The following is a 26,397-nucleotide window of genomic DNA, read 5'->3' as shown; positions in this document are numbered from 1 at the left end:
AGACTGGTTTTAGGACATGTAGAAAAAAAATATTACCAACTTTTTTTCACCTTTAAAGGTAACTCATGACCAACAAATTGATGTATAATTTTCATATTTTTTTCATTATTATGGGTCAATTTAATTTATATATTCAAGCAATTCTATGAAAGTGAACCTATATTAATCCTATGTTGAAAATGATTTGGACCCCAAGAGTACAGGAGGGTTAAGAAAGAAAAAGATTGATTAAATCCACTGTGTTTACATAACATTTCTAGATTGACTGACATACTTCTCCACATTCCCACGTTGCTGTTTAATTGATACTAACACCTCCTACAATCTATATATCATATCAGTCTGCACCATCTGTTAAAAACACATGTTAGCATCAGTCTGGTAAGCATCATGATGAAGTATGATCCTAATAAGCTGTGGAGAGTCGTCATGAGTGAAATATAATGACAACAGGGATGTGCTGTTTATGAGCATTTTTATTGCCGTTTATTGTTGATTCATTTCCTACAGTAGAAGATAATGATTTCATGATCACTAGAAAGAAAAGATAGACTGATAAAGCACATAATAGGCCCTTTTTCCACACATTTTAGCATGACAAAATGCACAGCCGTAAACAATTACTTATGGCTGAATTCCATTAAGCTGCATAGGCTTCGTTCCTCGCGTCACACATGCTGAATCACTGAATATAACAGAGCCACCATTATTGCCACTGGTAACACCTCTATGTCAAAATGTCTGCTGTGAAAAAGGGCTGGTATAATTCCTCCTTTCCCCACACTAAGGGAAGAAAAATCAGACAAAAATTTAGGTAATAAAAATATGAACAGTGTTCTCTTCTCAGTCGTTGCTCTGGAACCGGAGCTAATCGCAGCACGGGCATCCAAACCGAACTCGGTAGTCGCGACACTTGCCAGACTTCTGGTCAATCATGCGGCAAACAAGTCCTTCAGTTGGATTTAAGCTAAAAAAAACAACATTAAAAGCAATAAGAGAATGATTCTGAATGATATTTAAAGCAGGGAGATGATTTCAAAAAGCAAACAAGAATTTAGAAATAGAGATAGAAATAGAGATATAGAGATACAAAGATATAGATAGAAATAGAGTTATAATAGACGTAGAGATATAAATGAAAATAGAGATATAGAGATACAGAAATATAGAAAGAAATAGAGTTATAGAGATACAGAAATATAGATAGAAATAGACTTATGGTAATAGAGCTATAGATAGAAATAGAGATATAGAGATACACACACACACACAAACACACACACACACATATATATATAGAGAGAGAGTTATAGACATAAAGATATAGATAGAAATAGAGTTATAGACATAGAGTTATAGATAGAAATAGAGATATAGAGATACAGAGATATAGATAGCGATGGATGGATGGATGGATGGATGGATGGATGGATGGATGGATGGATGGATGGATGGATAGATGGATGGATGGATGGATAGATAGATAGACTTTATTTATCCCAAGCTGGGAAATTACAGTGTAGCAGCAGCATTACACACAGAGACAATAACAACACAGTTAAATAAAAAGAACAACCTAGGCATACTTCAAGCAGTAAAATATAATAAAAAATAAAGTGTCTAAAGAAGGAGTATGTATTAAGGAGTAGAATAGAATTACAGTGCAGAATAAATATGAATATACAGTATAAACATGTTGGTGCTATGAAACAAATAAGGTGCAATGAACAGTGTGCATAAAAAACACATAAAGCGCATAGACAGTATGTAATGAACCAGGCTATTATTTGTTATTGTACAGTGTGATGGCATGTGGAAGGAAAGATTTTTTATATCTATCCCTTTGACAGCGGATGACTATTTAACTGTGATGAAAACATGATCCAGTTTATAAAAAATACTGTTGCTAGGTCAAATAAAAATTCAATCTGGTGTTGAATATCTCAGACATTAAGATTCCCTTATTAGTCCCACAATGGGGAATTTCATATTGGCTTAAATTTGTCTCAATACCTGTAAATGCACAGAGGGTGATCTACAAATAGTCCTTGATTTGCACACATGTTTTACTATCCACAAAAGGAATATTTGTATGCAACAACACAGGTTGAGAAGGGCGGCCATTTGCCAATCACGAGCTATTTGTTTGTGAATCTGTGTGTGCATCTGTGTGTGTGTGTGTGTGTGTGTGTGTGTGTGTGTGTGTGTGTGTGTGTGAGATTGATGATTCACAAATGCAGAGTCACACTTTACAAACAGAATTTTCAATTTTACAAAATATCTTTTTTGTTTTTACAAATGGAAAATTGTGTATTTAGTAATACACAATATATTTACAAATTCACACATATTTGTAAAAAACAAAATTCAAGTTACAAATTAGAAATTTGTATTTGTGGATAGCAAAACATCTGTGCAAATCAAGGATTATTTGTAGATCACCCTCTCTGTGTTTACCGGTATTAATGAGAAACATTTAAGCCCATAAATTCAAAGTCTGCATTTAACTCAGACCAGTGAACACACCATGCTTCGGAGCAGTGGGCTGCACAATCCTGCACGGGGAGCTGTGTGGGGGGTTAGGTGCCTTGCTCAAGGGCACTTCAGACCTTGACCTGTCAGTCCTTGGATTTTAACTGGCAACCCTCCGGTTACAAGGCCTACTCCTAACCTCTGGGTCACAGACTGCCCATATCCATTGAAATAAAAGAAAAATAATCATTAAAAAAAAAAACGAAAAACATTAAATTCCTGTTTCTTTCTCTTTAGACCACAGAGACTTTTCCCGAATAAAGCTGTTAGCAAAAGAATAAAGTAAAGCTCAGCTTTAACTTCCTGACATTATGTGCCTATTACCCAGTTTCCTCATGGGGCTCATTAAAATTTCATCTAATCTAATGTAAATGTGCATCCACAAAGTTCCTGTTCGCTGTTTAAGCAGTAGCTGCAGGCAAAACATTGTTGTGATATGAAAACTTTGCAAAAGAGGTTTTAATGTTGAGAAGGATTGATTTATTGTTGGGTGGTTGGTGGTAAAATTAATGAATGTAAAGCTGTAAATGATATCCCTACGAGGCAACTTACGTATGGAAGACGTCCCCTGTGGAGAGGGCCGGGGTCAGTGTGTCAGTGGTGGTAGCCTCGATGTACAGAGGGTTGTCACAGATTTGTCCTGGGTTTTCCTTCCTCAGGTGAGTCAAAAGCTCCCAGTCCCCTGATCCACTGGGATCGTCCCGGTCGTACCACTTGGTCCAGCAAACTGCGAGGAGCAAAAGAAGAGACACCTGGATGACTGTTGGGAAAAACTGTGGCCCCATTCCAACATGGTCTCACAGAAATTCAGAGATTCACAGATTCACAGATTTCGCTACAATGCAAGTTAATGACTCCATGGACTCCATTCCATGGATATTTGTTCCTATTGGTTTGTTCCAAGTCACGTGACTTTCAAGGTTCCGGCGGTCAGAACAAAAAACATGGCGGACAGTTCTCTCATTTTTAGTAAAAAAAAAATCAATATTTTGACTTAGTTTCTGCATAAAAATGGATTTTGATCACATTTCTAGCGAGAAATATATGTTTTATTTTCTAAATATTCACTCAGTGAATGTACATAATCACTTTGTATGTTGGAATATCCACGGGATATGACTGATCCCCAAACAGAAGAGTTTTGTGCGGTGCAATTTTGATTAAACAAAGCACAAAAAAAAAAAAGATGAGAAACTGTATTTTTCTGTTTCTTCATGTTGCATGCAGCTGGAAAATTAAGCGTGGTTATTCCAACATACAAAGTGATTATGTACATTCACTGAGTGAATATTTAGAAAATAAAACATATATTTCTCGCTAGAAATGTGATCAAAATCCATTTTTATGCAGAAACTAAGTCAAAATATTGATTTTTTTCACTAAAAATGAGAGAACTGTCCGCCATGTTTTTTGTCTTGAAAGTCACGTGACTTGGAACAAACCAATAGGAACAAATATCCATGGAATAGCCACGGGATATGACTGTCATTAACTTGCATTGTAGCAAAATCCGTGTCAGTTTCACGGAAATTTGAGCGATTCCGTGGCTATTCCACGGATTTTGAGTTAAGCGAAATCTGTGGCTATTTCACGGATTTCTGTGAGACCAGGTTGCCTCATTCTGAATCAGAGAATAATGACCGAGGTTGGGAAATCTGCTTTCTAACTGCAACTTAACAATGAATGTGCTTATACAGTACCGCCGAGGCCACAGAAAGGAGGGTGGCAGCTGAAACGGACACGATAGTCACTGCACATCTTCTTATCTTTTTGATCTTGGTTTTTGCAGATGAATCCTGTTGATGTGTCACTTCTAAAAAAAAATAAAAACAGAGTGGTGCTTACTAAAAATCAATAAAAGTCTCTTTTTTTTAAAGACATGCAAATAGAAATTGCCCTCAATGTTTTCTTGATTGCTCTACTGATTATACCGATAACGTCTGTCCAGGTCTAATTGATCACAATCATTGGATTTTTATATTTTTTATTTCTCATGATTATCTTCTAATAGATTTTAACATTTATTACATGAATATAATGTAACTACGCAGACAGCTTCGCTATATTCTGGCTACCAAACCGACCCAGTATATGTACAATGTAACTTCTTTTTGCAACCAGTAGAGTCGCCCCCTGCTGGCCATTGGAAAGAATGCAGCTTTAAGGCACTTTAGACCCAGAGGTTGCAGATTGTTCTCCAACCTAAACGGCAGAAGAGGTCGTGTGTCAGTACCACCCATTACGACACGTGGCTACGTAAAAAGGCTTCGGTTTTTGTGGATTTATGTTGTAAAACCACTCACCTAGATTTGGGGCAAAAAACTTCCTGGTAAAGCATTATAAAAAACAGTTTAAACAGTAAATAAATGTATGTACGTGCCGGAAGTGAAGTAGCTACAAGGGTCACGTGATTACCGCTAAGTTTAAAAACAAAAAAAGTTACGTTGAAAAATGTGATTCACGTAACTTACATAAACAACGTAACTTAAGGTAAAAATGGTTTTCTTTTGGACGCGCAAATTTGGGACAGGAATATTGACATTTTTTATTAATTATACCGTTTAAATTAGCATGTTACTGTTTTTTTGTCCAGCGGAACAAGCTTTAAATTCAACACTGATATATTATCACCAGGCGGCAACCTCCTGGTCTGAGCATGGAGGCAAACCAGGAAGTGCCTTAAGCTGCATTCTACCGAAAATTCCAGCAGGGGGCGCTAAGTTTGGCTTCAAAAACACTATAGTCTCAATTGCTAGTAAAAAATCTTCTTCAAGACAATTTGGTGTTAATAGTTCAAATAATGGCCCCATTTAGAAGAAAATAGAAGATAAAGAATCATATGATTTGGGGCGTGGCTACCTTTGATTGACAGGTCACTAACAAGGCGAGCCGTCATCAGGAGAGAAGCAGAACAGTGCGTATCCACGGCAACGTGTCAATAAAATTATATATAACGTTATATATATGTTATTTTCACTTAATGACAGTTTATTTGAACGTTTTGTTCAGTAAAAATTGTCTTGTTCAGCGTTTGGTTGGACTAACAGCTGATTTTTCTTAGGTAAGTAACAGACATTTTGCTTTTTGCTAGTCAAAACTAACATCCCAGTTAATGCTCCAGTAAATCCTAACATGAATTAGCAGCGACTTCTCTCAGTCAGGTCGCTCCTCCACAGTCCAGATATGGTCTGCTCCCCGTATCGGAAACAAGATGGCGACGCAAGATGGCGACGAGTGTAATGCTGAGCTCGATGCTTCTAACGGGCCACAAACCAATGGGTGACGTTGTCGTAGAATTAATTTGAAGATGTATTAAAAATATCTGACATATAGCACTTTAAATATGCATCAAATATGTTTTGATAAACACACAGAAATCTGACCAAAAGTCACAGTCTCTTTACAGGAAACTTCTGCTTGATTGAGATATGAACAGCTCGGATTTGGGAAATCCCAAGTGTGCTCTTATATCAAGGGTACGGTCGAATAGTCAAAAAAATCAGCTCCTAAGTCCTTTCCTAACCACTTTTCCTTAACCTCAATGGAAAACGTCACGAGGTCAAGGAAAGATGAGAAGGAGAATTCATGAGGAGTTAGGAGAAGACGATGGCGGTGTTTAGAGAATCCGACTGCACTTACACTCAGTCTACGTCATCACGCCACGGCCAATGTTGATGACGTCGAATGTCGTGGTGAAACTACAATTTTCCGAAGATGGACTACAAAAATCAGCGTTCTCACGAATATTAGGCAATTACCATGATTGGAAATGAAATGTAACAAAAAAGAATAATAGACCACGCCAGTCACAAAAGTGAAACAAAATGGTGATCACATTGAGAAAGGTTGATCATGCACCTGTCCATTCATATTTATAGACAAAATACCAATAGGTATGATTGAATGAAAACTGATAAATCATGGCACATTTCGGTGTTGAGTGCTACAAAGCCACTACTGTACATGTTATTATTATGCTTTTAAAGCATACCTTTATTCTTATGTGTCAGATCTGCGGGATTTGTCAGTCATTTTGTTCGTTTCTTCTCGTGACCGGTCGGCCTTATATGCTGCTACCGCAAGGAATTGTGGGACGGCATTACCTCCTTTCCTTTCGTAAAGGATGGTCCGGTGTATCCTATGCTAAAGGAGATACTAAAGGAAGCATTGAAGCTCCTTTCCTTAACAGTTAGAGAATTCGAACAGCTCTTATCATGGCGGCTACGATAATACTTCCGGGTCATTTCACTCAGTTAGGAAGGTTCCTAAGCAAATTTGACTATTCGACCGCAGCCCAAGTGTTTTTCTTAACAGGAAATTACAGGACGTTGACCCTTAGTTACACAGAACCAATGACACGCCAACCTGCAAAGTAAAAAGAGAGAAACTGGGTGTTGTCTCTCAGAGTTGTTCTGACCGTTGGATGCATTGTATCATCTGTTTTTAATGTCTTGCTAAATAAATCCCGCACAAGTCTATCTGTTCGTCAAGTGTTTTCTTTAAAGATTTTCTACAACATAGTGGCGAGCCAGATCGGTAACTACACCCATTACTTATATACAGTCTATGATGATAACCTAACAAAGTTTAGGGGTCAAGGAAATGACACCAAGAGAGCTGTGAGAGTGAACCAAAACAGTAAACCCGCCAGCCGTAAAACCAAAGAAAAGCTGCTTATTGGTCCCAAGAACACGACTGAACAACAGAACAGAATAAAATGTGTTTGGCCTCACCAGCTACACAAACACATACAGCAGCAACATCAATGCAGCACATTTAGTAAAATATAATATGAATCATTGCATAAAATGCATGGAGATTATTCATACTCATTCAGCACTTACTTGTAAATCACATCCCCTGCTGCAGCTGGAGTGAGTCCAGATAGAGTTCTGGCCTCAATATCTACTGGGTTAGGGCAGATCTTTCCTGGGTTCTGGGCTCGAAGAAGGGAGAGTAATTCCCAGTCTCCAGATCCAGTGGGGTCATCCCTGTCAAACCAGTCTGTCCAGCATTCTGCACCAAGGTATTCATATCATAATGAATTAAAAACAAGACACTTGAATTTATCTGTAGTTACAATGGTGTGATTGTCAAATGTCAAAGAATATTTAAAGACTAGGGCCGGGACTCGATAAAAAAAAAAAAAATCTAAATAATTAGAGGCTTTATAATGAATTAATCGAAATTAATCGCATTTTAATCGCATATAAATATTTGACCTGAGAACAGTGAGAAGTAATTTTTTTCACATGGATTTTTAGTATACCATTGAATAATGACTGAATACATAAGCTTAAGCAAGAAAAATATTGTTTATTTTGGTTCAAGTCCAACAGACCAGTGCAATTTTTGCCATTAAGTGTAGCAATAGCATATTTATAAATATAGTGCATTTGATAAATGCAGGTAGCCTATAGGTAGGTAGACCTTCTGTAAACTAGAATACTTTGGTTTTTTAAGTAAAACACAATCCACGCTAGCTAGCACACTAGCCGCTAGCTGCTATATGTTTAGCATTGAGGTGATACTTGAGGCTGGATGTGCTGCGGTGATATGTGAATTCCTTGTTGCCTAGCAACACAACCATGCTCTTATCGATCAGTGTTGTGTCTTTTTTTGGTTATTTTGTGTCTTTTTTAAGTCATTTTGTGTCTTTTTTGGTCATTTTGTTTCTTTTTTTGGTCATTTTGTGTCTTTTTTGGTCATTTTATGTATTTTTTTTAGTCATTTTGTGTCTTTTTTTTGTTATTTTTTTGTGTCTTTTTTGAGTCATTTTGTGTCTTTTTTAGTCATTTTGTGTCTTTTTTAGTTATTTTGTGCCCTTTTTGGGTCTTTTGGGGTCTTTTTAGCAATTTTGTGTCTTTTTGTGTCTTTTTTTTAGTTATTTTGTGTCTTTTTTTTGGTAATTTCCATCCCAACCCATGGTTTTTAGTAACTAAATGTCCCATCATCCACGGGGCCAACCAAAGGTCTCATCAGCTTCTTCCTTCATGTTCACTGTGGTTTGTTGTTGTCTCAACTCATCAACGCTAGTTGGTGCTCCAGTATAATCGGTCCGCCTGAAACTCATCCAGTGAGAAACGTTCCGCGGTGCAAAAATAAGTGCGATTAAAATGCGTCAATTTTTTGTGTGTTTTTTGTGTAATTAATTTATCTTAATTAACGCGTTAAAGTCCCGGCCCTAATAAAGACACATCAAATGTGAATGTAAAAACAAATCTGCTTACGGATATGGGTGGGATAGTAGCAGGGCTTAAATAGGCTGAATCCTAAATAAAAAAGAAACAAGGTGTGATCTTGGTTTATTGAACGGTTTAGGTTTACTTTAAATGTCAGGGTTGCCACTGAAAAGACTCTCACCTGGTAGCTTAGGTGGCGCAAACTGCTGATTGCTTACTGGTAAAGGTAATAACAAAAATGTTATACACTGCAACTGTTCATATTTCTGATTATAGAATAGTCAAAAATGTATATATGATCATGCAGTTATTGAGATGAACCCACCAAAGAGCAATCCTGCAAAAACACTTAACTATTGGAGACAGTAGAAAATAAAACAGTTAAAGCATCCATGTACATGATTTGTAAATCTATATATATATTAAAAAAAAGGAATAAAAGTCATACTTTACCAGCAAGAACATTTTTGCAGATAATGAGAAAGCTGTGAGGGAATTTGTTTGCATTTAGGAATATGAATACAATACAATTAAATTCTTCAGGGCAGCATTATAAATATGAACATTCAGACAGATGTACGAGTAGAATTAGCAAAAAAAAAAAAAAAAACTCAACACATCTCAATTTTGAATACATTGTACTCTAAAACATAAATTCATATTAAGACACTTTATAATAATGAATAGCTAAAAGCCATAATTACTAATAATATCGGTAACACTTTACAATAACCAACTAAATAATGTTTATAGATGGTTTATAAACCAATAATTAACATTTACAAAGTGCTATACATATTTAATCTTAAAAAAATGTTCAACCAATTTTTCAAAGGCATACAAATCATTTAAAAAAATCATTAACATACTTAATCGTTTGTTAATGGTAAAGTAACTATAAACTTACATTAATATTCTATCTATTTGCCATTTATAAATGATTTAGTTAGTTAAACATTAATAAATGATGTATTTACCATTCTAAATGGCCTATATACGGTTTATAAATGATGATTAAACATTAATAAACTATCTGTTTACCATTTATAAATGATGGTTATTGTAAAGTGTTACCATAATATCTTAATTAAGAAGACTTAAAATAAATAAATAAATAAAAAGAGAGACTCTTACCTCTCAGTTGGACAGGTTGACTGATCCTCTGGTGGTCTACTGGTTTTCTCTCCTGTCTCTCCACTTATATACAGTTCTGGAAGATATTTTGATACGGACACAGTTCCTAGAATTCTTTCGACCTCACCCAAAGAAAACAATGGCCCCATACAAAACATAGAACAAGATATGTTCACGTCATAATTCTCATATTCTAAAGGGTTGAATGAGCAAATGCTCCTCCATTCTTCTGTGGTCACCTTCTCTCTCAAATGCAAACAAAAGGGATGCATGTATGAAAGTAGACAATAGTCCAGGGATTATGTCCCACTCCTGTATTGAATGTAAAGGGTAAAACCTCAGTTTGGTTTTATGTTACGTGTTTTTCATATGACCTTGTTTCATATGTTAGTTTCGACATTGTTTACTGAGTTCACCTGAAAACTTATAGGAATTGGTCTGATTACTGTAAGGGAATTCCGTATAAACCAACCTGGTCTCACAGAAATCCGTGAAATAGCCACGGATTTCGCTTAACTCAAAAGCGAAAATTCAAAAGTTAAACTAAGTGATTTTCTACTACATTTCTTCCTGCAAAAACTTTGTCACAGCAATAAGACATGATGTCTTTGAATCAGGAAGAAGCACAAGTATTTTTAGGGTTAGTGCATGCAGATTATGGATGATGCATAGTCAACAGTTATTGACTGCTTTGGTGTGAAGGACGTATAATGCTTTAAAAATGGTCCATGGATTAGCTAGAGTAATGTCAGGCATCTTGAGGATGTGTGAGAATGAACCAAATCAGTAAAGTGGCCATCTGTAAAACCAAATCAATGATGCTAAAAGATATTAAGATAAGATCCGATCAGACTTTATTTATCCCGCAGTGGGGAAATGTAGTTGTCACAGCAGCTCAAGATACAGATACATAGATATAGCAAACAGAAGAATATAAAAAATAAGACATATACATACATTTTATATACATTATATATAAGACCATTTTTAAAATGTGAATTTTCTTTCTACAATGAAAACTAATACTATTTTTAATTTACATGCAAAAAAACTGTTTTGTTATTGTGTTATTAATTATTTTTTCTGCTGTTTTTGTGTGTATTAATTGTTTAAAAAATGCTACATTTCCATAGACACTTTAGTTTGTATTTTCGGTTCCTGGCAGCTTTATACTTGAAACCTGAAAAAAATGAAAAATCTGACTGATAGCCAAGTTTGTGTGGAGAGAAAGGAGCCATGCATGTGATATACACTGTAAAAAATGTCTGTAGATTTTACGGTGAAAAACTGCAAAACCATGACAGTAAAAGACCATAAAATGATAAATGGGTTAATTCAGTTTCAGTAACAATTAAACACTGTAAATGTATATATCAGCCAGAACAGTATTTTTACAGGTTTTAAATAAAAAAAAAAACAACAACATTACTCTATTACTGTAAAATACACTGGCACCGTGTTTGTAACAAAAAGCATCACTGTAATTTTTGCATTTATTTTTTGTAAAAATACTTTTTCTTACTGTTAAATGTACTAAACACCATATCTCTAACAGAAATATACTGTAATATTTTATGGTAAAATCTTTAATTTATGCGGCATTTATAAAGTATTTTCTTGTCAATTATATGTCAAATCTTTTGATGGAAAAACCTTTTATTTTTACGGTAAAAAATGGAATAAATGCAATCTTAAACGTGAAATCATATCTTTTTACCGTAATATTAGAAAAAAGTTGCACCGTATTTATTACGGTAACATTCTGGCAACCACAGCTGCCAGTTTTTTACCGTAAAAACTGGCAGCTTTTTTTACAGTGTAAGGACAGACTGAAAGATGCTAAACAGAGACAGAAATGAATGCATAGGAAGTTGACAAATTTGAACCAAAATCTCCTGGACTTGAGAGGTTTAAACAGTCTGACTGCAGCCAGTATGAACGACCTATGGAGGCGTTCTCTTCTGTTTAAAAGCTCTGTGGTGCTGAGGGAACCTGTCATGTGATAATTCTCTGTGGGTTTCTAACAATGAGTGACCCCTTTAAACCTAAACGTGAGGAGCAGATTCAAAAGGTTCAGAAACATATCCTGTTTCAAATTTATCTGATTGCAGCATTCCAGCCTCGCCTGTAAAACGAGCCCAGGAACACAAGACACGAAAAACATGCTGTGAAGAATCACACTCTCATAGATAGATATAAGGCGGACAGACTTTGGCTGTACCGGCCTAACTGAAACTCTGGCGATGATTAGCGTTTACGACTGGAGCAGTTACCTTCTTGTCCTTTACAGCAGCTATTCTCAACCTTGGGGTCGGGACCCCAAATGGGGTCGCAAGATGATTTCTGGGGGTCGCTAAAATCATTTTGGAAGTCAGCTCTGTCTCCACTGTGTTAAAGTGTTCATGTGTTTTAGTCTTTTTGGTCATTTAATGTCCTTTTTTTGGTAATTTTGTGTCTTTTTTTGATAATTTTGTGTCTTTTTTGTGTCTTTTTTTGATAATTTTGTGTCTTTTTTAGTCATTTTGTTTCTTTTTGGGTAATTTTGTGTGTGTTTTTCACAAAATTATCTTTTTTTGATCATTTTGTGGTCATTTTGTGTCTTTTTTAGTCATTGTTTCTTTTTTGGTAATTTTGTTTCTTTTTTTGGTCATTTTGTGTCTTTTTTGGTCATTTTGTGTGTGTTTTTTTGTCATTTTATGGGGCCTGTTTCAAAACAGGAAACAGACAAATGAAAAACTAAAGCCTGGCAGAAGTTGTGACAATTTTGTGTGTTTTTTGGTCATTTTGTGTCTTTTTTGTGTCTTTTTTGTGTCTTTTTTTGATCATTTTGTGGTCATTTTGTGTCTTTTTTAGTCATTTTGTTTCTTTTTTGGTAATTTTGTTTCTTTTTTTGGTCATTTTGTGTCTTTTTTGGTCATTTTGTGTGTGTTTTTCACAAAATGATCTTTTTTTGATCATTTTGTGGTCATTTTGTGTCTTTTTTAGTCATTTTGTTTCTTTTTTGGTAATTTTGTTTCTTTTTTTGGTCATTTTGTGTGTGTCTTTTTTGGTCATTTTGTGTCTTTTTTTGTGTCTTTTTTTGATCATTTTGTGGTCAATTTGTGTCTTTTTGGGTCATTTTGTTTCCTTTTATTGGTAATTTTGTTTCTTTTTTTGGTCATTTTGTGTGTGTCTTTTTTGGTCATTTTGTGTCTTATTTGTGTCTTTTTTTGATCATTTTGTGGTCAATTTGTGTCTTTTTGGGTCATTTTGTTTCCTTTTATTGGTCATTTTGTGTCTTTTTTTCGTCATTTTGTTTCTTTTTTGGTAATTTTGTTTCTTTTTTTGGTCATTTTGTGTCTTTTCTGGTCATTTTGTGTCTTTTTTGGTCATTATGTTTCTTTTTTGTATGATCTGAACTGTGTGTGTGAGATTCTGTTCAGTGAGACAACATGCATGTTGAATTGTGGGTCGCGACTCAAAAAGGTTGAGAACTACTGCTTTACAGAACGATGTTTGACAGCTGAAACTGCACAGCTGCTGCAGCAAATGCCATAATCCAGACAGAAATTTGGCTGCCTCTTGCAGTTAAAGGCAGCTGTCATGCCATCTCTGCAATTATAAAGGGATGATTCAGGTGCAAGAGGCTGATAGGAATTAGTGCACAGCACCTGTACCAGTATTGCGGTTATTTTAGAAAATGTTTAGGTGTTGTGGTTATATAAGGTGCATCATTTGTCTAATAGTAATAGAACATCTTGACGCCCGGGGTCTCACTTTTTATTCACCACTTTTTTTTATTCCTTGGAACTATCCTTCCCTACAAAGTCTAACTGCAGTAAAGGATAAAACTGAGAAAAACTGCTTTAAAGTTTAACGTTTTTTAACTGGCCAGCCAAATGAGTTATACACTGAAAAAAGAACCAACTTAATTGAATTGTTTCATTTGGTAACACCTAAATTAATTAAGTTCTTTCAAATTAATTTAAAACCAATTGTGTTAATCTAACTTATGAAATTAATTCATTTAGGTGCTAACAAATGAAACAATTCAATTAAGTTGGTTCAACTATTTTCTTTTTTCAGTGTTGGTAGGTAAGTTATATGACATTTATTTCTACATGTATTGATGATGTCATTTTTATGTTAAAAAATCGTGATGATTTATTTGACCTTTAACCCAAAAAATGTAGTAGTAGTAATGCAGAAACAGAGTGCAGTAACCACAATGTTATTTTCTTTCAGCTTTTACATTTTGTTTTCAGTGTATAAATATTCTAATTAATTTTCTTATAAGTGTATTTAAGTGTTTAACAACTCTATTCAAATATTTGTGTATTGTAGACTCGATAATATAATGTAATGTTATATTTTCGTGTTAATATAATTATATATTACTTTTTTAATTTAATCACTATCTAGATAATAATTTCCCTGTCAAATAAACTCATAATTTATATTATTATTGTCTTCACTATTCAACACAATGAATAAATACAAGGCTATACTGTATCAGACAGTCTGCTTTGGTTTTATGTTTAAATTCGTATATATATATTCAAATCAGACTGTGATAAGTGAACTTATTGCGGTCTGCTTTGGTTTTGAGTTGGATTTTGTAGTTACTGCACATTTTAATGTCATTATTTCTTTGTAATAAAGCAAAACTGAAACCTTAAACTTCACAAGATAAAACAAGGAGTTCATTTTTAGTTATAAGTCAATTTAAACCAAAATTGTAGTTACTGCAGTTAGGCTTTGTAGGGCAGTATACTGTATAAAGAATGGACAACTTCCTCCCACTGCACTGTAAAAAAAGGTTTGTAGAAATAACAGTAAAACTCTGTCAAATACATCAGAAATAGGGCATAAAATGAAAAATTGTATATCCCTGTATTAGACACTTTTAATTACCGTAAATCAAAGAATAGCGCAAAACTTTTTTTTCTGTCATAAACTGGAAGAAACACACAGTTTTGCTGTAAAATATAACATTTTCATGCAAAATTTATGGAGAAATACCATGATGTGTGAATGAATGACATAATTACCCTAAAAATAACGGGATTATTCAGACTAAATTACAGTTTTTGCTGATATTTACATTTAAATTTAGAATAGAAAATCCTCTCACTGTAATTTTTACGGTGAAGTTCTGGCAACCAGAGCTGCCGGTATTTTACCGTAAATTAAACAGATTATTTTTTACAGTGTGTACAAAAGTGAAGGCAAATTATCCTGTGTCCAGCTGCTGCCATCTTGCTCCGGTGATGTCATTGGACATCATTAGACTGTAGTGACAAGAGTGGAGCTGCAGTATCAAGTTCCCATCCAAAACAGCCAGCCAGAGTGTAACATAGTTAATCAGGTCATTAGTAATGTGATTCCACTTGCCATCTCTAAATAACCATGGGTATTGAACGCAGCACCCCTGGGGTTTAGTGTCGTGCACCCCGGGGGCAGCTGCATTCTGACCTTGTGGCTTAATGGTAAGGTTACGGGCTATGAGCTCCGTCTTTTTTTATATATTAATTAATTTAATTTCACTTTATTTTAGTAGAAAGTTGACAGTGTCTTTTAATTTTATATTTTTCAGAGGGATGCACCTAATGTTATTGTCTATTACCAGGTATGATTTTTGCAACCTGGTCTCACAGAAATCCGTGAAATAGCCACGGATTTCGCTTAACTCAAAATCCGTGGAATAGCCACGGAATCGCTCAAATTTCTGTGAAACTGACACGGATTTCGCTACAATGCAAGTTAATGACAGTCATATCCCGTGGCTATTGGTTTGTTCCAAGTCACGTGACTTTCACGGTCCCAGCGGTCAGAACAAAAAACATGGCGGACAGTTCTCTCATTTTTAGTGAAAAATCAATATTTTGACTTAGTTTCTGCATAAAAATTGATTTTGATCACATTTCTAGCGAGAAATATATGTTTTATTTTCTAAATATTCACTCAGTGAATGTACATAATCACTTTGTATGTTGGAATAGCCACGGGATATGACTATGTCATTAACTTGCATTGTAGCGAAATCCGTGTCAGTTTCACGGAAATTTGAGCGATTCCGTGGCTATTCCACGGATTTTGAGTTAAGCGAAATCCGTGGCTATTTCATGGATTTCTGTGAGATCATGTTGGATTTTTGTATTTTGTGTTGATTGTAATTAGCAATTGCAGCATTCAGACCTTGTGGCTTAATGAGGGATGCACCTAATTTTATTGTCTGTAACCAGAATAAATGGCTGGATGCCGATCAAATGTCCTCGTTTCAACTGTAAATGACACAACGCACGAGAGAGAGAGAGTACTAAGCCGCTACAAGAGCACAATATGTGCTGTCAGTCATGACCGAACACACCAAATAATCACTTTAAACCACCCTAAAGAGTACTTGAGCAGGCTCTACATACCAAAAATGACAAAAAAACATTATTTGATGTATACTTTGATTCTCTAGTTTGGCTGATGTCCCATCCACTAACATGGAGAGGGAAAGGTTATGACCTATACTCGTTTTAGGATTGATTTTAGGATTTAACTGATCACTTTTAAAGCTCGTCTAAGTCTGGCTCCTAACTATTTATCAGAATTATTCATTTCTTACGAGCCGACCATTTTTACCATCCATTTTCCAAAGTCAAAACTGAAATCCAAAGGTGACCGGGCTTTTGCCGTTAGAGCACGACGACTTCGGAACGAGCTGCCTGAGGAGATAAGGTGCGCTGAGTCACTAACTTCTTTTTAATCACTTTTTAAAACCCACTTTTATATACTTGCTTTTATGTAATGTTTTCCATCTTACTACCCTTTTTATCCAATTCTATTCTAATGCATTTCTATGTAGTCTTCCTTTCACCTTCTAATTATGTTCTCATTACTTTATCAGGATACTTGGTATCTGAGAATGTCTTGTGATTGATTGATACACTGTCTTTTATCATCTTTGTTTTTTTTAAAGTAAGAATAGTTTTTTGGCCTCATGGCACCATTCTCCTTTTTGATTAATTTCTCTCTGTCAGAGCACTTTGTAAGCTACTGTTTTTAAAAGGTGCTATATAAATTAAATTTCTTTATATAGCACCAGGCGGTGATTGATATGGGGAACTCAAGCGGAAACCTTTAGGTCTGAGCAGGGAGGCAAACCAGGAAGTGCCTTAAGCTGGAGGCGCTGAAGACGGCTGCAGATGTATTTCGGTCAATTAATTTCAATACAAAATGAGAAAACTTCTCACTTGATTTTTTTTACCTCAGAATTTTTTTTAGGACAACACTATGGTCTCAATCGCTAGTAAAAAATCTTTGTCAAGACAATCTGATGGTAATAGTGTAAATAATGGACCCATTTAGAAGAAAATAGATGATAAAGAATCATATGATATGCTTGTCACTAACAAGGTGAGCAGTCATCAGGAGAGAAGAAAAGCAATGCGCATCCACGGCAACGTGTTAATAAAGTTATTTAGATATAAAAAAAGGACGTTTACCGTATTGGTCTCATAACTTTGACCCTTTCACTGTATTTTCACTTTATGACAGTTTATTTTGTGTGCTTGCTTGCAAAAGCACACTAATTGTTATTCCGTGGGTTTATGTCTTATTCTTCCGTTTCTTCCGTGATGTTTTTTCGGCCGACTACTCCTCCCAGAGTTTTGGTAGCACATACACAAAAAAGGTATCAAATCAACCGGCTCGCCCATGACATGACTTTTCTAAGGGTTTCGATAAACGGTTTGCAAATTATTGGGCAAAAACACGTCAAAAAATCCCCCCAATGTAACCCTATGGAGAGTCTAGAGTGGTGATGTCATCAAACAGAGTGTAGAGGGAGAGAACGAATTGTCAAAAAATAAATTTGAAAACTGCGCTCCAGGCCGCAAATTTCACTCTACAGAAATAATTTATACATAGAAACGTAGGAAAATTTGTCTTCTCCCTCACAATCCTCTGGTAAAGCTGTCAGAGTTATAGTTTTGGCGCAGGACGCACAGATGCACAAACAAAACGCACCAACTGCCTCATTGGCTCCCATATTGAAAATGCAGGAAGATTTATCCAAAAAAAAAAATTTAACATTTTTTTTAGATCGCTCTAACAAAGCTATTTTTTCATCTTTCTTAAAAAAAACATATGTAGATGTTCAGGAAGAACTCAGGACGCTCAAAGTGAAGTCGGATCAATGATAGGTATTATGGTTTTGTCAAAAATGCTTTCTGTTCAAGGCCAGAAATTTCAGTTTTTCCACCTCTGGCCACTCTTCCGGAACATTCCGTTGATTGCTCTGCTCTGATTGGTCGACCCCACCTGGCCACCGGGTTGCTTAGCTACCAAAGCCCCCTCCCTCCTCCAACACAGACATTCTAACTGATAACTGTCAGTTGTGAACCGTTTGGCCTACAGACTTGGATGAGGTGTCTGTGAACTCAGGACAGAGTCCCTGTTTAACTGTTCATTTGAGCCACGAGGATGACGGTCCAGAGGCAAGCACACAATCAAAATTTCTTTAGAAATTTTCTAGTTTGAACATGTTGTTGATTTAAAATGTTTTGTTTGGCATTTGGCTGTACTAATATACACTCCAAGGAGTCGCTGTTCATTTTTCTGAGGTAAGTAAAATAAGTTTTGTTTTTATTTTTTACTAGCCAAAATGAACATCCCAGTTAATGCTCCAGTTATTGCTAACATGAATTGACCGTTTGCAAAAGCTCCGCCCCCTTAGTTACTGTTGCTATGCCCGGCAAGCTTCCAGGACGGTCAGTGGACCATCACTGTTTTAATGTGTTTTTGGTGTAATGCATCCGCAAGGTAGGCTGCCCATTCATAAAATGCTAAAAAGATTAAAATAGGTTCATTATGGTCTGTTGGGACGTTATGTTCATCACACAGTACAGTGCTGTACATTAACTTGTTTCGGTTATAGCACTGGTGCAACAGAGGTTGATAGTTTTGTAGCACAATGCACAAATTCTCTAACATTGGTATGTAAATATAGTTACAAACACCTCAGCTGTAGGCTACAGAAAACATGTAAATAAGATTTTACTGGTGCCCAGATGGTAAATCATCCATAGCACAGACTAATGTAGCATGTGCTATAGGCTACATCTGTATTTTTACTGTACTGTGACTTATTGTGAAGGACTGAATACAAACCGGACCGGGTGTGTTGGTAATGATGGTTGATAACGATGACATTTCGCCCCAAAAAATCAGCAGCCCCCCAAGTGACCGAACCATGAAAGCGATAGCGCTAGGTTATTTCACAAGCGTTAGCGTCCCTTTTCCCACTCCGGTAAACCCGGGGCTAACGTACACGGTTAAAACGATAAAACGTTGCGGTTTGAAGATAAGAAGTTAGACTCTAGTTTCACACCAATTAATTGGAAACACAATATGATCATTTATATTAGTAGTTAATGTGAAATTTTGATAGAATTTAGCCAATACCCGGCCGATACAGTGTGATACAGTGATGCTAGCTATTAGCACTGCACAGCCCTGTATTATGTTAAGCTCATAATAGCATTGCTAGCGAGCTTGGTGTGCTAATTTTACACACACTGTCATTAACATTAGTTTGTTGGGTTAGTTATGCACTAGTAGTGGTAAAAATACTAGTTGACAGGAACCATAGCTGTTAAATCCAGTTTGGGTTAACTTATCTATCAGCTAGACAATTGTTAGTTAGCTCATGTTAGCTAGCTAGCAGCTTAACTTGGATCACACATTTGTGTGTTTGTTGATCTTTGTGATATTAATTTGGGAGTGGGCTCTCCCACATTGTTTAATCCACAGCCAGCAATGCTCCCCTTGTTTTTTGAGTTTTGGAAAAGGGGAAAAAATGACTCCTCCTGCTAAACTCTGAGGGTACCTGGTGTCCGATTTACAAATCCTGTTTGCACACCGTATCTTGCTGCTCAGAGCTCAAAGCATGATGAACCTTTGACAGAGTTTTGCCATGACGTCACGGGACTGTCAGGACGTGCATCTTTGTATAAGGTCTTTGGTTCTAACTTTTTTAATTAATTAATTTGGGACAGAAATATAAACATTTTTATCAATTATACTGTTTAAATTAGCATGTTATTGGTTTTTTTGTCCAGTGGAACAAGAGTCAGCAGAACAAGCTTTAAATGCGACATTGACATATTATCACCTAACAAAGTTGAGAGGTCAAGGAAATGACACCAAGAGAGCTGTGAGAGTGAACCAAAACAGTAAAGCTGTAAAACAATAATTCTAAAGACGCTGAAAGTTTCCATGTAGCTGAGAGAAACTGCAGTCAGTATCACTATGAGTGACCTGTTTCACATTAAATGTCATTATTTGATCTTTTGCACATATAAGAATGATGATTAGAGCAGCTTTAAAAAAAAAATGCTGCTCTTGAAAATCAAATATCAAATGACCTACAAATGTTAATGTAGTAAAAGCCAATTTTCCTTAATCTAATTATACATGTGTGTGTGTGTGTGTGTGTGTGTGTAGGGAACTTGTGTGGGCAGAGGATCACATTGGAAGCATTTGAGTTTGAGGGAAACATGACAGAGTTGTAAACAGTTGCGAGGACATTAAAGCTGCATTGAAAACACAAATTATTACTTTTTGTAGAGAGTAAGTTATAGGTTAAGAAAGAAAAAGACAAAATAAAAACCAATTCCTGTTTGCTTGATAGTGCTTTCATTTATTTTAGTGTGAAATTCGGATTCAGACATATTATTTTATTACACTCCCACATTGCTGTTTAAATGCTACACAACACCTCTTATTGTCAATATACCAGATCACACATCACCACATCATCTGAGCATATGAGCTAATTTATTAGTTGATTCATTTCCTGCATCACAATATAATAATTGCATAATCATTACAGAAAGAAGAAAATGGAAACTATAGACTGATTAAGGACATAATAGGCTCTTAATAGGACAATTATAGTCTTCCCCTTTCACCAGGCACTGTTAGAATTAAAATAAAACAGGAAAAGAGATTTAAAAAATCTTGATGTGTCATCTTATCCTTGCCATAGTTTGCCATGGAGTCAGGCCTTCATCTTGCACGGGCACCCAAACCGGACTTTGTAGTCACGGCACTTGCGAGATTTCTGGTCGATTTTGCGACAAGCAAATCCCTGAGATGGATTGTTTCTGAAAATGTATTCCAAGCAGTGACAGGACCAGTAAGATATCTCAAGCAAAAATACCAAGGTGCTAGAATGAATTAAAGTTATTTATGATAAAAATCTGATCTATTTTGTAAAAGTCAAATAAGAATGACAACTAATTATCACCATATCGATTCTAATTTTGTTCTTGATATCATATGTAACTTCTTTTCAAGTGTGAAAACTGTCAAATATCCAATAAAAACAAAAGAAAATACTCTATGAATACCTATGGATTGGGTTATTAAAGACTATTTTCTAAAAGAAAAGTGTTGGCATAAGAATAAAATATATTTCAGCCATATTTTTATGATTTTTTTTGGGAGGTCAGTAGTAAAATTGGTTATGTTTTCACTCATTTTCATACAGGGCTACTTACATACGAAAGATCTCGCCTGTGGACGTAGCCGGGGTCAGTGTGTCAGTAGTAACAACATCCATCTGCAGAGGGTTGTCACAGATTTGTCCTGGGTTTTCCTTCCTCAGGTGAGTCAAGAGCTCCCAGTCCCCCGTTCCACTGGGATTGTCCCGGTCATACCACCTTGTCCAGCAAACTGAGAGAAGCAGACTGATCAGATGACTGGTGGAAAACTGCTTTGCCAAAGCACCATGTGGAATGGTAACGGACACAAACAATGAATGAGATTAGGAAATCCATATTGCATTAGCAGCTAAACATGGCGCATGATCATGCTCTTACAGTACCTTTATCACAGAAAGAGGGGGGGCAGCTGAATCGGACACGATAATCATTGCACCACTTCTTCTTGGGTTGGTCCTTATTTCTGCAGACAAATCCTGAAGTAGTGTCACTCCTGAAAAATGAAACAGAGTGAAACCTGTACTCCTGTCCAGATATGGCTGGGCCACCTCCCTCCAGTCCTAATTCAGTACGTCCACCATCTTGTCCTGATGCAGCTTGACCCTCCACCCTAGTTGGCCATGCCAGCTAAGACACTACTATACCCCTTGTCGGCTGTGACTGCTGACACAAGGCCTGAATCGCACTGAAAATATCTGTAATCGTTCAGTACTCACTTAAAAATCACATCCCCTGCTGCAGCTGCAGTGAGTCCAGATAGAGTTTTGGCCTCAACACCTATTGGCTGAGTGCAGATCTTTCCTGGATTCGCTTTAAGAAGACTGGACAGTGTTTCCCAGTCTCCAGTTCCACTGGGATTGTCTCTGTCAAACCACTGAGTCCAGCATCCTGGATCAAGTCATGAATTTAAAACAAATTACCAATAAGCTATTTGAAATAGTTGTGTGAATGCACATGTTTTGGTTTGTAACACACAAAGAAAAGTTACAGAAACAGATGAAATGTGAACGTGAAGACAAAATTTGTAAACTGCTTAACACTGCACATGATCATGCTCTGAGAGTACCTGGATTACAGAAAGAGGGGGGGCAGTTGAAACGAACACGATAATCACTGCACCATTTCTTCTTGGGTTGGTCCTTATTTCTGCAGACGAATCCTGAAGTAGTGTCACTCCTGAAAAATGAAACACAGAGTAAAACCTGTCCTCCTGTCCAGATATGGCTGGGCCACCTCCCTCCAGTCCCAATTCAGTACGTCCACCATCTTGTCCTGATGCAGCTTGACCCTCCACCCTAGTTGGCCATGCCAGTCAACACCATACCATACCCCCTGTCTGCTGACACAAGGCCTGATTTGCACTGAAAATATTTGTAATCGTTCAGTACTCACTTAAAAATCACATCCCCTGCTGCAGCTGCAGTGAGTCCAGATAGAGTTTTGGCCTCAACACCTATTGGCTGAGTGCAGATCTTTCCTGGATTCGCTTTAAGAAGACTGGACAGTGTTTCCCAGTCTCCAGTTCCACTGGGATTGTCTCTGTCAAACCACTGAGTCCAGCATCCTGGATCAAGTCATGAATTTAAGACAAATTACCAATAAGCTATTTGAAATAGTTGTGTAAATGCACATGTTTTGGTTTGTAGCACACGAAGAAAAGTTACAGAAACAGATGAAATGTGAACGTAAAGACAAAATTTGTAAACTGCTTAACACTGTACATGATCATGCTCTGAGAGTACCTGGATTACAGAAAGAGGGGGGGCAGCTGAAACGAACACGATAATCATTGCACCACTTCTTCTTGGGTTGGTCCTTATTTCTGCAGATGAATCCTGAAGTAGTGTCACTCCTGAAAAATGAAACAGAGTGAAACCTGTACTCCTGTCCAGATATGGCTGGGCCATCTCCCTCCAGTTCTAATTCAGTACGTCCACCATCTTGTCCTGATGCAGCTTTACCGTCCACCCTAGTTGGCCATGCCAGCTAAGACACTACTATACCCCTTGTCGGCTGTGACTGCTGACACAAGGCCTGAATCGCACTGAAAATATTTGTAATCGTTCAGTACTCACTTAAAAATCACATCCCCTGCTGCAGCTGCAGTGAGTCCAGATAGAGTTTTGGCCTCAACACCTATTGGCTGAGTGCAGATCTTTCCTGGATTCGCTTTAAGAAGACTGGACAGTGTTTCCCAGTCTCCAGTTCCACTGGGATTGTCTCTGTCAAACCACTGAGTCCAGCATCCTGGATCAAGTCATGAATTTAAGACAAATTACCAATAAGCTATTTGAAATAGTTGTGTAAATGCACATGTTTTGGTTTGTAGCACACGAAGAAAAGTTACAGAAACAGATGAAATGTGAACGTAAAGACAAAATTTGTAAACTGCTTAACACTGTACATGATCATGCTCTGAGAGTACCTGGATTACAGAAAGAGGGGGGGCAGCTGAAACGAACATGATAATCATTGCACCACTTCTTCTTGGTTTGGTCCTTATTTCTGCAGATGAATCCTGAAGTAGTGTCACTCCTGAAAAATGAAACAGAGTGAAACCTGTACTCCTGTCCAGATATGGCTGGGCCATCTCCCTCCAGTCCTAATTCAGTACGTCCACCATCTTGTCCTGATGCAGCTTTACCCTCCACCCTAGTTGGCCATGCCAGCTAAGACACTACTATACCCCTTGTCGGCTGTGACTGCTGACACAAGGTCTGAATCGCACTGAAAATATCTGTAATCGTTCAGTACTCACTTAAAAATCACATCCCCTGCTGCAGCTGCAGTGAGTCCAGATAGAGTTTTGGCCTCAACACCTATTGGCTGAGTGCAGATCTTTCCTGGATTCGCTTTAAGAAGACTGGACAGTGTTTCCCAGTCTCCAGTTCCACTGGGATTGTCTCTGTCAAACCACTGAGTCCAGCATCCTGGATCAAGTCATGAATTTAAAACAAATTACCAATAAGCTATTTGAAATAGTTGTGTGAATGTACATGTTTTGGTTTGTAACACACAAAGAAAAGTTACAGAAACAGATGAAATGTGAACGTGAAGACAAAATTTGTAAACTGCTTAACACTGCACATGATCATGCTCTGAGAGTACCTGGATTACAGAAAGAGGGGGGGCAGTTGAAACGAACACGATAATCATTGCACCATTTCTTCTTGGGTTGGTCCTTATTTCTGCAGACGAATCCTGAAGTAGTGTCACTCCTGAAAAATGAAACACAGAGTAAAACCTGTCCTCCTGTCCAGATATGGCTGGGCCACCTCCCTCCAGTCCCAATTCAGTATGTCCACCATCGTGTCCTGATGCAGCTTGACCCTCCACCCTAGTTGGCCATGCCAGTCAACACCATACCATACCCCCTGTCTGCTGACACAAGGCCTGAATTGCACTGAAAATATTTGTAATCGTTCAGTACTCACTTAAAAATCACATCCCCTGCTGCAGCTGCAGTGAGTCCAGATAGAGTTTTGGCCTCAACACCTATTGGCTGAGTGCAGATCTTTCCTGGATTCGCTTTAAGAAGACTGGACAGTGTTTCCCAGTCTCCAGTTCCACTGGGATTGTCTCTGTCAAACCACTGAGTCCAGCATCCTGGATCAAGTCATGAATTTAAAACAAATTACCAATAAGCTATTTGAAATAGTTGTGTAAATGCACATGTTTTGGTTTGTAGCACACGAAGAAAAGTTACAAAAACAGATGAAATGTGAACGTAAAGACAAAATTTGTAAACTGCTTAACACTGTACATGATCATGCTCTGAGAGTACCTGGATTACAGAAAGAGGGGGGGCAGCTGAAACGAACACGATAATCATTGCACCACTTCTTCTTGGGTTGGTCCTTATTTCTGCAGATGAATCCTGAAGTAGTGTCACTCCTGAAAAATGAAACAGAGTGAAACCTGTACTCCTGTCCAGATATGGCTGGACCACCTCCCTCCAGTCCTAATTCAGTACGTCCACCATCTTGTCCTGATGCAGCTTTACCGTCCACCCTAGTTGGCCATGCCAGCTAAGACACTACTATACCCCTTGTCGGCTGTGACTGCTGACACAAGGCCTGAATCGCACTGAAAATATCTGTAATCGTTCAGTACTCACTTAAAAATCACATCCCCTGCTGCAGCTGCAGTGAGTCCAGATAGAGTTTTGGCCTCAACACCTATTGGCTGAGTGCAGATCTTTCCTGGATTCGCTTTAAGAAGACTGGACAGTGTTTCCCAGTCTCCAGTTCCACTGGGATTGTCTCTGTCAAACCACTGAGTCCAGCATCCTGGATCAAGTCATGAATTTAAAACAAATTACCAATAAGCTATTTGAAATAGTTGTGTAAATGCACATGTTTTGGTTTGTAGCACACAAAGAAAAGTTACAAAAACAGATGAAATGTGAACGTAAAGACAAAATTTGTAAACTGCTTAACACTGTACATGATCATGCTCTGAGAGTACCTGGATTACAGAAAGAGGGGGGGCAGCTGAAACGAACACGATAATCATTGCACCACTTCTTCTTGGGTTGGTCCTTATTTCTGCAGATGAATCCTGAAGTAGTGTCACTCCTGAAAAATGAAACAGAGTGAAACCTGTACTCCTGTCCAGATATGGCTGGGCCACCTCCCTCCAGTCCTAATTCAGTACGTCCACCATCTTGTCCTGATGCAGCTTTACCGTCCACCCTAGTTGGCCATGCCAGCTAAGATACTACTATACCCCTTGTCGGCTGTGACTGCTGACACAAGGCCTGAATCGCACTGAAAATATCTGTAATCGTTCAGTACTCACTTAAAAATCACATCCCCTGCTGCAGCTGCAGTGAGTCCAGATAGAGTTTTGGCCTCAACACCTATTGGCTGAGTGCAGATCTTTCCTGGATTCGCTTTAAGAAGACTGGACAGTGTTTCCCAGTCTCCAGTTCCACTGGGATTGTCTCTGTCAAACCACTGAGTCCAGCATCCTGGATCAAGTCATGAATTTAAAACAAATTACCAATAAGCTATTTGAAATAGTTGTGTGAATGCACATGTTTTGGTTTGTAACACACAAAGAAAAGTTAC

General features: G+C 37.3%; 5 protein-coding genes across 5 annotated transcripts; all 5 read right to left on the bottom strand.

Annotated features, from left to right (window-relative positions):
* Positions 1 to 488: 488 nt before the first annotated feature.
* LOC131991449 (uncharacterized) lies at positions 489 to 15,296 on the bottom strand. Its single transcript, XM_059356904.1, has 6 exons — positions 15,257 to 15,296; positions 8,763 to 8,927; positions 7,377 to 7,548; positions 4,233 to 4,345; positions 3,085 to 3,259; positions 489 to 967 (listed from the first exon to the last, which is right to left on the bottom strand). The coding sequence occupies exons 1-6, from the start codon at positions 15,294 to 15,296 to the stop codon at positions 868 to 870; spliced, it is 765 nt and encodes a 254-aa protein (XP_059212887.1). The 3' UTR covers positions 489 to 867.
* Positions 15,297 to 20,530: 5,234 nt separating this feature from the next.
* On the bottom strand, positions 20,531 to 22,591 carry LOC131991448 (mucin-5AC-like). The gene is made up of 5 exons (XM_059356903.1): positions 22,528 to 22,591; positions 22,042 to 22,213; positions 21,709 to 21,818; positions 21,383 to 21,557; positions 20,531 to 20,986 (listed from the first exon to the last, which is right to left on the bottom strand). The coding sequence occupies exons 1-5, from the start codon at positions 22,589 to 22,591 to the stop codon at positions 20,881 to 20,883; spliced, it is 627 nt and encodes a 208-aa protein (XP_059212886.1). The 3' UTR covers positions 20,531 to 20,880.
* A 122-nt stretch (positions 22,592 to 22,713) lies between these two features.
* On the bottom strand, positions 22,714 to 23,915 carry LOC131991447 (cartilage intermediate layer protein 2-like). The gene is made up of 4 exons (XM_059356902.1): positions 23,891 to 23,915; positions 23,401 to 23,572; positions 23,068 to 23,177; positions 22,714 to 22,889 (listed from the first exon to the last, which is right to left on the bottom strand). The coding sequence occupies exons 1-4, from the start codon at positions 23,913 to 23,915 to the stop codon at positions 22,714 to 22,716; spliced, it is 483 nt and encodes a 160-aa protein (XP_059212885.1).
* A 164-nt stretch (positions 23,916 to 24,079) lies between these two features.
* LOC131991445 (cartilage intermediate layer protein 2-like) lies at positions 24,080 to 25,090 on the bottom strand. The gene is made up of 4 exons (XM_059356901.1): positions 25,084 to 25,090; positions 24,760 to 24,931; positions 24,434 to 24,543; positions 24,080 to 24,255 (listed from the first exon to the last, which is right to left on the bottom strand). Exons 1-4 carry the CDS (start codon positions 25,088 to 25,090, stop codon positions 24,080 to 24,082), a joined length of 465 nt encoding a protein of 154 aa, XP_059212884.1.
* Positions 25,091 to 25,426: 336 nt separating this feature from the next.
* Positions 25,427 to 26,307, bottom strand: LOC131991443 (cartilage intermediate layer protein 2-like; the record flags this gene model as incomplete). The annotated part of the gene is made up of 3 exons (XM_059356899.1): positions 25,427 to 25,614; positions 25,793 to 25,902; positions 26,126 to 26,307. Coding segments are annotated over 3 exons (468 nt in total), but the record flags the coding sequence as incomplete, so codon positions are not given.
* Between the last annotated feature and the right edge of the window lie 90 nt (positions 26,308 to 26,397).

The sequence above is a fragment of the Centropristis striata genome, chromosome 18, assembly GCF_030273125.1.
Source record: "Centropristis striata isolate RG_2023a ecotype Rhode Island chromosome 18, C.striata_1.0, whole genome shotgun sequence".
In the NCBI taxonomy this organism is placed as follows: Eukaryota; Metazoa; Chordata; class Actinopteri; order Perciformes; family Serranidae; genus Centropristis; species Centropristis striata.
Note: the sequence above shows the minus strand (reverse complement) of the source record. Positions and strands in the feature narration are given on the sequence as shown.